The 10,171-nt window shown below is 41.7% G+C and overlaps 1 protein-coding gene across 3 annotated transcripts; it reads left to right on the top strand.

Moving 5' to 3' along the window:
• The first annotated feature begins 81 nt into the window (after positions 1-81).
• On the top strand, positions 82-9,056 carry SDHD (succinate dehydrogenase complex subunit D). 3 transcript variants are annotated; one of them, XM_002754391.6, is made up of 4 exons: positions 82-160; positions 1,032-1,148; positions 2,296-2,440; positions 8,088-9,056. In XM_002754391.6, the coding sequence occupies exons 1-4, from the start codon at positions 109-111 to the stop codon at positions 8,251-8,253; spliced, it is 480 nt and encodes a 159-aa protein (XP_002754437.2). In that variant the 5' UTR covers positions 82-108; the 3' UTR covers positions 8,254-9,056. The 3 variants fall into 3 exon arrangements, with proteins under 3 accessions (XP_002754437.2, XP_078195576.1, XP_009005036.1); XM_078339450.1 differs by lacking the exon at positions 2,296-2,440 and having other exon boundaries at positions 82-221; XM_009006788.5 differs by lacking the exon at positions 2,296-2,440.
• Positions 9,057-10,171: the final 1,115 nt, after the last annotated feature.

Consider the following 10,171-nt stretch of genomic DNA (forward strand, 5'->3'; position numbering starts at 1 on the left):
GGTTCACCCAGCATTTTCCTCCTCCCTGTTTTCTTTCGTCGTCGTGAGTGGGAGTTGTCGCCTAATTGCTTCCGGGTTGGTGAATGACCTTGAGCCCTCAGGAACGAGATGGCGGTTCTCTGGAGACTGAGTGCTCTTTGCTGTGCCCAAGGAGGCCGAGGTGAGGGTTCTTCGCACCCTGAGGGGCTTAGCGCAGCTTCCAGCCGGGGAAGGGGATGGAGGTGAGGACTCATATGCCAGGTGGGAGATCTCTTGAGAAGAGAATCCCGAAATCCCAAAAATGACTGCTGTAGTCTAGAGGTCCAGATGTTTACCCCAACGTGTGTTTCACTTGCTGTGAGCTAACGACTTGACGGAATCATCAGAAAGAGCTCCCTCTGGAAGTTGCAGTCTGATGAGACTAATCCACATAGGAGTTTTCTGTTTTCTCCCCGTTCACTGTCCCTAGAATGCTCCCCACTCGCAGAGGGTCAGGATCTTGCGCATTTCTCCAGGAGTTGGTGTTTTTGTGTGTGGAATGGAGGGGGATCCGTTCGAAAATCATTTAACCTGGGCATTTGTGTTGCCGCAGGCACTGTAGTAATGCTAGGATACAAATGTGAAGAAAACGTAGTTCCTGTCTTCAAAGAGCTTTCTGACGAGGAAAACACTGTCATAGTAGTCCAGGCAAGATGAGGTCCTGAACTAGGAAAGTAGCACAAAGAAAAGAAGATTGTCTCAAGAAATGTTAAAGAGATATGCCAATAGGGTTTGGCAAATGAATTTAGGGGAAAAGTCTCTCATGACTTCCAGATTACTGAGTTAGGTTAAAGAATGCCTGAAATGTCATTAAATAAAGTAGGGAACATACAGATGTTCATTCCCTAGTCTAAGTTCACAGTAACTCCAGTGAAATAGATGCTATCTTCATTTTACAAATGAGGTGTTATTCCCCATTTAGGGTTAAGTAGCTTGCCTGTGGTCATTTAGAAAGTTTGTCAGTCCTGTTAAAGGAGAGGTTCTTATGATAATCCTAATGACTCTTTCCTCAGCTCTGTTGCTGCGAACTTCAGTGGTCAGACCTGCTCATATTTCAGCATTTCTTCAGAACCAACCTACCCCAGAATGGTGTGGAATGCAGCACATTCACTTGTCACCGAGTCACCATTGTATGTTCTCTCCATTGCCGCTGCTTTCTGGGCTCTAGCCATCTTTACATGGACTAATTGTCATGCATTTAGCAAGACTTCCTAAATGTAGGGGGACTCTTGTGTCCAACGCTGTCAAATAAAGACCCTGTTTACACCTTTGGGCAGACAGTGCCATTATGGTTGAATGATTGCCATTTATAATCATAGAGGGCCTTCTAGCCTAAGTCTTTTTAAAAAAAAATTTTTTTTTTTTTTGAGAGGAGTCTCACTCTGTCACCCAGGCTAGAGTGCAGTGGTGCGATCTCGGCTCCCTGCAATCTCCACCTCCCAGGTTCAAGCAGTTCTCCTGCCTCAGCCTCCTGAGTAGCTGGCATTACAGGCACCCACCACCATGTTAATTTTTGTATTTTTAGTAGAGATGGCGTTTTACCATGGTGGCCAGGCTGGTCTTGAACTCCTGACCTCAGATAATCCGTCCACCTTGGCCTCCCAAAGTGCTAGGATTACAGGCATGAGCCACTGTTCCTGGCCCACTGACTCACTGACTACATTCATAAAGTATCTGTCCACTTCACTGAACCAAGACTGGCTTAATTCTTTTTTTTTCTTTTTGAGAAGGAATCTCACTCTGTCACCCAGGCTGGAGTACAGCAGTGTGATCTTGGCTCACTACAACCTCCGCTTCCTGGGTTCAAGCAGTTCTCCTGCCCCAGCCTCCTGAGTAGCTGGGATTACAGGCATGCGCCACCACACCTGGCTAATTTTTGTATTTTTAGTAGAGACAGGATTTCACCATGTTGGTCAGACTGGTCTCGAACTCCTGACCTCATGATCTGCCCACTTCGGCCTCCCAAAGTGCTGGGATTACAAGCGTGAGCCACCATGCCTAGCTGACTGGCTTAATTCTGTAGCAATATTTTATCCATCTTCTTGGATCTGTCTTCTAATCAATATGTAGGCATTAAGATACCCTTGTGCTAAAAGACTTCAAAAAACAGAGATAGCCTCTCTCTCAACTACTATTTTAATATTTTACTTTCTTTGTATTCAGAGTTATATTCTATATGTATACTGTCTGTCAGTTTGGGTTACTGCGTGGATATGTTGAACATGAAAGATGTGTGTTTCCCATGTCAACTTTTATGAATCTGGTCCTTTTTTGTAGCTGGTTCCAAGGCTGCATCTCTCCACTGGACTAGTGAGAGGGTTGTCAGTGTTTTGCTTCTGGGTCTGCTTCCAGCTGCTTATTTGAATCCTTGCTCTGCGATGGACTATTCTCTGGCTGCAACTCTCACTCTTCATGGTCACTGGCAAGTATAGCATTTTCAAGTATAGCTGTCTGCTTAGTCTGTTTACTGTGAGCTTGTCTCATGTATTATATATGAGGGAGAAGTTGATTGAAATGCTCTAAATTTGTTGAAAACTTTAAAATATATATAAAATATTTATATGCCTGGAATTATATATTCATCTGCCTGTTCGATGTCTTTCAATTCCATTTCCATGTCAAATAGCATTTTGAATGTAGCCTGTCAAACTGAGTTTCTGATCTCCCTCAATCTGTTCCTCCTGTACTCTTGCCCATCTGAATTAATGGCATTTCCAATTTTCTCTTCGTTCAAGTCTAAACCTGGTAAGCTCCAAACTTGGTCATTATCCTTGACTCTAGTAGTCGTCTCCTGACTGGTCCCCTTAGTGTCCATTCCCAACACAGTAGACCCAGTGATCCTGTTAAAATGGTAAATTAGAACAAGACTTTCCCCTCTCAAAACCCTTTTTTGTCTCTTTATGTTACTCAAAGTCAGAATTCTTAGTCTGCAGACTCTACATGATTGAGCCCCCCGTTTCTTCCCTTATTTTTAGCTGCATTCTTCCTCATTCACACTGGCTTCCTTGAGATTCCTTGAACATGCCAGGGACATTCCAAGTCTCAGGGCTTTCCTCTTGCTGATTCTGCCTGAAACTCTTTCTAGCTATATACTTGTCTTGTTCCTTCATCTCCTTCAAGTCTTGAATGTCATTCTCTCAAAAAAGCCTTCCCTAACCACTTACTCAAAATTGCAGTTTCTGTCCTGCCATTCCTTCTAATTTATACTACATCATCTGTTGATTATTTTGTATAGTAATTGCTTCCTTGCATTTTGTTTTATTACCCAAATGTGTATCGCTAAATAATATAGCCTTGCCTCTTAAAGAGATACATACATGGGAGGGATATTTTGTTATTTTTACTGTGTTTGTTCGCTGTTGTGCCTCTAGGGCCTAGAACTAGTCTCTAGTACCTGACACATAGCACTCAGTAAATACTTGCTGAATGAATGAGTATCCAGCATCTGTTTATTTATTTATTTATTGAGACATGGTCTCCTTTGTTGCCCAGGCTGCAGTGCAGTGGCATGATCTTGGCTCCCTGGAACCTCTATCTCCCAGGTTCAAGCGATCCTCCTGCCTCAGCCTCCTGAATAGCTGGGATTACAGCATGTGCCACCATGCCCAGCTAATTTTTGTATTTTTAGTAGAGACGGGGCTTCACCATGTTTTCCAGGCTGGTCTCAAATTCCTGACCTCAAGTAATCCACCCACTTCAACCTCCTCAAGTGCTGGGATTACAGCCTGAGCCACCATGTCTGGCCCAGCTTTTGTTTATTTTATCTGATATAGTTGGTATGACTTACTACGTGAATGAACCTTCTAAAAGGAGGGTAGATGACCAGTTGGGTTCCTTGAGTTACTGCTTTTAAGTTTTGCAGGGACGGTGTGTTGTCATTGCGGGGAGTAGGGCAGCGCTTTTGGATTGTTGAAACTGGACGTACTTTGGAGAGCATCTTAACCAACTCTTATATTTTACAAATGTGGAAACTACAACCCAGGGAGGTTAAGTGACTTGTCAGAATCATTTTCTAGCTTGTGTTAAATGTGTTTTTTTTTTGTTTTGTTTTCTTTAGATGGAGTCTCACTCTCACCCAGGCTGGAGTGTAGTGGTGTGATCTTGGCTCACTGCCACCCCTGCCTCCTGGGTTCAAGCAATTCTCATGCCTCAGCTTCCTGAGTAGCTGGGATTACCGGCACGCGCCAGCACACCTGGCTAATTTTTATATTTTTAGTAGAGGTTTTACTATGTTGGCCAGGCTGGTCTTGGACTTGTGACCTCAAGTGATCCACCTACATTGGTCTCCCAAAGTGCTGGGATTACAGATTACAGGCGTGAGCCACTGCACCCAGCCTAAAGGGGTTTTAATTACCTAGTTCTGTAGGTCTGGTTAGGAAAATTGTTTTTTTTTTTATTGCATTTTAGGTTTTGGGGTACATGTGAGGAACATGCAAGATTGTTGCATAGGTACACACATGGCAGTGTGGAGTTTTTTTTTTTTTTTTAAACACATAGACCTTTCCAGATAAAAGACTGTAGTTGCATATGAAATATTAGATCACAAGTACAGTAGGTAATATTTCTCTAACATGTGATCCATCTTGAAGGAGCTGCCTGTAATTGTGCTCCACTTCCTCAACACTCAGTGTTAACTGGGGTCCCATCCCAACTATATAACTTAGGTCAGTCTTACAAAGGGCACCAAAGGTGTTCATCTTTCCAAATCCGGTTGTCTATTCTCTGTCCTTCATTTGCTTGAAGTCTCAGTAGCCTTCAACTCAATTAACAATTCTCCCCCTAAGTCATTTTTCTTTGGCTTTCCAGATGCATAGAAGTCTCCTCTGCCAGATCCTTCTCCTCTTGTTTGACCTTAGGATGACAAAATCTCCAGGGCTGAGTCATGGCCTTCTTAATTTCTCCATCTTATACCCTTTTTCTAGGTGAGCTCAGATTTGTTTTTCTGAGTTGCAGACTTGTTTATCTAGTTGTCTAAGTGACATCCACTTGGATGTCTGGTAGTTCTCCCAGATTTAATATTCGCCAAATCACTCTTTTTTCCCCTAAAATCACCCTTGATTTCTCTTTTAAAACCCCCTTCTCAGTTAAAGCTGGGCTCAAGCTAAAATTCTTAGGAGTCATTCTAGATATTTCTTTTTGTTCTTACTCTGCATCTATTCTATCAGCTCTGTTAGTTCTTTCTTTAGAAAACAATCTGAATTGGCTGGGAGAAGTGGCTCACACCTATAATCCCAGAACTTTGGGAGGCCAGTGTGGGTAGATCACAAGGTCAGGAGTTCAAGACCAGACTGGCCAATATCATGAGACTTCGTCTCTACTAATAATACAAAAATTAGCCAGGTGTGGTGGCACGTGCCTGTAGTCCCAGCTACTTGGGAGACTGAGGCAGAAGAATCGCTTGAATCTGGGAGGTGGAGGTTGCAGTGAGCCAAGATCACACTATTGCACTCCAGCCTGGGTGACAGAGGAATACTCTGTTTCAAAAAGAAAGAAAGAAAAAATCTGAATCGGGGATGGGGTGGGGGAAGAGAAAGGAGAGCATTAGGACAAATACCTAATGCATGTAGAGCTTAACACAGAGATGACAGGTTGATAGATGCAGCAAACCACAATGGCACTTGTATACCTTTGTAACAGACCTGCATGTTCAGCACATGTATCCCAGAAGTTAAAGAAGAAAAAAAATATATATTATTAAAAAACAGTAGTTTGAATTGTCACTTTACACCCTGTCGCCAGCCTAGGTTAAGCCAACAGTCTCACCCAGGCTACTTCAGTTGCCTTCTAACTAGTTTCCGGTTTCAATTGTTGCTCTGGTCCCCGCCCCCCATACTGTTCATTCACCACGCTACAGCCATAGTGACCTTTTTAAAATGTAAAATTATATTTCTCCAAAGTAGATATACAAATAGCCAATAAGCACATGAGATATTGTGCAGCCTCATTTGTCATTCGAGAAATGCAAATCAAAACCACAGTGAGACACCACCTCATACCCCATTAGGATGGCTGTAATGAATGATGGACGGTTAGAAGTGCTGCTGAGAACTTGGAGAAATTGGAACCCTTGTGGTTCTGTTAGGAATGTAAAACGTTTCATCACTTTGGAAAACAGTCTGGCAGTTACAACAAAAAGTTAACCTTAGAGTTAGCATGCCATTCAGCGATCTGCTTTTAGGTGTATACCCAGGAGAATTGAAAACGTGACCACACAAGAAACTTGTACGGGAATGATCATAGCATTTTTTTTTTTTTTGAGAGAGTTTCACTCTTTCTGCCCAGGCTGGAGTGCAATGGCACAATCAAAGCTCACTGCAACCTCCGCCTCCCAGGCCCAAGCGACTCAGTCTCCTGAGTAGCTGGGATTATAGGTGTGTGCCATTACCCCTGGCTAATTTTGTATTTTTAGCAGAGACGGGGTTTCACCATGTTGGCCAAGCTGGTTTTGAACTCCCAACCTTAGATGATCCTGCCTCAGCCTTCCAAAGCACTGGGATTACAGGCGTGAGCCACCATGCCTGGCCCAGCAGCATTACTTATAATAACCAAAGAATGGAAACAATCCAAATGTCTTTCAGCGTATGAATAGCTAAACAAATTATGGTGTATTCATGTAATAAAATGTCATTCAGCTATTCAAAGGAATGCTCTATTGATATATGCTATGACATGGATAAACACTGAAAACATTATGATAAGTTGACACAAAGGCCATATATTGTGTGACTTCTTTTATATGAAATGTCCTGAATAGGCAAATCCGTAGAGACAGAAAGTAAATTTGTAGTTAGGTAGTGGGGTAATAGGTAGAGCATTTCTTTTTGGGGTAATGAGAATGTTCTGGAATTAAATAATGATGATTGTACAACTCAGTATACTAAAACCCACTGGATTGTATACTAAACAAAAATAGCAAAATTAGGTCACACCTTACCTAGGGCACTCCCTGCTTAAAACCTATCAGTGGTTTCCTATTATATTTCATTAAAATTCAGATTCCTTATCATGACCTTCAAGATCCTATGCAACCGGCCTCTACCTTCCTCTGATCTCTGCTTCAACTGTGTGCTCCAGCCATCTTACATTCATTAGAGATGCCACTTTTGTTTGGAAGTTCTCACTCATTCACGTCTTCCTTTCTAAATTGTTTCTTCATAGTACAGATATATTTACTTTTTCTTTCTCATTCACTAGTTTATTTGTTCCATAAAGGCAGGGATGCTCTCTCACTTACTATACCCCCAACATTTATGACAGATTCTGGTGCATAATAGCTACTTAATAAATTCTTTTTGAATCAACTAAAAATGCTGTAGGGTTTTAGTTATTTTTAGTTATTGAGGCGAGAGGATCACTTGCAGCCAACAGTTCAAGACCAGCCTGGGCATCATAGTGAGACTGCATCTCTAAAGAAGTGAAAAACAGGCCAGGTGTGGCTGATGCCTGTAATCCCAACACTTTGGGAGGCTGAGGTGGGTGGATCACCTGAGGTCAGGAGTTCAAGACCAGGCTGGCCACCATGGTGAGACTCCGTCTCTACTAAAAATACAAAAATTAGCTGGGCATGGTGGCAGGTGCCTATAATCCCAGCTACTTAGGAGGCTGAGGCAGGAGAATTGCTTGAACCCGGGAAGCAGAGGTTGCAGTGAGCCAAGATCACGCCACTGCACTCTAGCCTGGATGACAGAGCGAGACTCTTGTCTCAAAAAAAGAAAGAAAAAACAATTAGCCGGGCATGGAGGCATGCTCCCGTAGTCCCAGCTACTTGGGAGGCTGAGGTGAGAGGATCACTTGAGCTCAGGAGTTTGAGGTTGCAGTGTGGGCAACAGAGTAAGACCTTGTCTCTAAAAAAAAAAAGTCACTAGAAATCAACTGACTGACAAAAAAAAAAAAAAAGAAGGCTGTACAGAATCCCCTAAAGAAGCAAACAGTGCTGTGGAGTGGCAGATGAAGACACGGCATTTGAATTTGAACTTGACAGATTATGTTTTTTGAAGCCAAGTTATCTGTATAGTCTTCTGATTTCACTGTGGTTTTTCATTGATGTTACATGTTTTCTTTTTCTTTAGGGGCCTTGGACAAGTTGTTACTGACTATGTTCATGGGGATGCCTCGCAGAAAGCTGCCAAGGCAGGGCTTTTGGCCCTTTCAGCTTTAACCTTTGCTGGGCTTTGCTATTTCAACTATCACGATGTGGGCATCTGCAAAGCTGTTGCCATGCTGTGGAAGCTCTGACCTTTTTGACTTCATACTTTGAAGAGTTGATGTATGCCTCTTTGCCTCTGCTTTGTCATGTCATTCAGCTCACAGTAAGGAGTAAATAACAGATAAGTCTATTGGTGGACAGACTTCTTCTCTTAATCTTTGAGGAAAGGGTTTGAGAGGAATTATGTCTCAGACATTGTGAGACTGAGTTCTGTATTCTGATGAGTAAATGGGGTTGCCTCCCAGCTTCTCATAAGACTCACAGTATAACTAAACATGATATATGAGCTTTTGCCTTTTAATTTATCAATCTCTTAAAGAGAATCCAGCTTTATTACTATTAATATATGATCAAACTTCTTTTTTGCCTTGGAAATAATGGACAAAGGGAAATACCGTTAATTCATGAATAAAAACTTTGCAGAAAATTAGACAGTGTTTAATTTTTGAAAACCTCCCTCTCTATTCAGTAGATACCACCTACTGATGGATACCTATACTAGGAAAATTTTTAAATTTGGAAATGCTGGTATCTCACATTATAAATTTCTAAATCCTAGGAAGAAAAGTTTGTAGTGCTTCTGAATATAGAGAAGTTCCATTTAAGGGCAAAGTTCCCCTTATAGACATATCAAAATATCACAGATTCTAAACTGAGAGTTAATTCTCAAATGTGTTCTACTTGTTCTAAAACAATCTGTCCACAAATATGAAACTCTTAAGTAATAAATTGTTATTTTCACACTATGGGAATCTCTACTGTGAAAATGTATTCTATGAAAATAATTTTTAAAAAAATAAAATGTATAATAAAAATGTATTCTATGCTTTTATATATTAGTTGTCACTAGTTTTATTCATTAGAATTAGGTGTCTGTTGCATCCACAGCATTAAAACAAAACTGAGTGTTTAAATTTCCTTCTGGGGCTTAGCAGTCAGGTAAATCAGACACAAAGAACTGGGAAACAAAAGGACTTATAAGTTATAGGCAGAAATATACCAAGTATAAATAGTTTGGTATAAATAGAGTATAAGATTTAGTAGTAGGAATAAGAATTATGTCCAGATTACGGTGTTCTGTGAATAGCAGCCTTTGGAATTCAAATTATGTTCTGTGTGTATTCAGTCTGGTCTAAGAGTTGAGTGTAAGGCACGATGCTTTCTTCTAACAATATAGAGTAACTGGGACTTAGCACATTTCACTCACCAAGGACCTTAGTGGGAAGCTGAGGCAAACGAAGAGTATGTGTTCATGAATGTGTACTAAGAGTGAAAGACGTGGTCCCCTTAATGCACGTGTGGTCTTGTCGGAGACTCAAGTGTGCATTAAGGGTTTAGGAAGAGGCGATTAATTCTGTTTTGGGGTGGGTAAAAGGTTTCAAAAGGCAGTGATGCCCGAACAGCCGTGGCACACCAACAGATAGTGGTGGTGGGGCCAGTCCATCCTGATGGGAGAAAATATATAAATATTATTCTGACATTGTTTAGAATTACTGGTGCTTGATGATGATAAAAAGCAAATTGACTGAAAGTCAATTGTATTGTTTAAAATTCTCTGTTGACAGTGGATCCCCTTCCCACCTGTGTCATTACTTCCCTCCCCTAGCTCTCAGTTTGCCACTGCTACAGAGTGGAGTGATGAAATGGAGTCTTCCATGAAGCCAAAATGGGGATGGCAGTGGCTCTGCTGCCATCCTGTAGCTATCTCCAATACCATCAGATCTAATACCTTCAGATCCTAGATATAGAAGGCTGTCTAGTGCTAATAAGCTTCATTAGATGGTGAACAGAGAAGTTTGAGTGGAGGCTGGTTGGGTACCGCCTGCCCCAAGTCCCAGGTGGTTTGGTCATTAGGGTGGAGCTGAGCTGTCTTTGGGAAATCAGTAGGTTGCTATGAGCTGCTGGAAAATGAGGCAAGATTCAGGAAGGGTGCTGTGGCTCATACCT

The sequence above is a fragment of the Callithrix jacchus genome, chromosome 10 (assembly GCF_049354715.1).
Source record: "Callithrix jacchus isolate 240 chromosome 10, calJac240_pri, whole genome shotgun sequence".
NCBI classification, from domain to species: domain Eukaryota; kingdom Metazoa; phylum Chordata; class Mammalia; order Primates; family Cebidae; genus Callithrix; species Callithrix jacchus.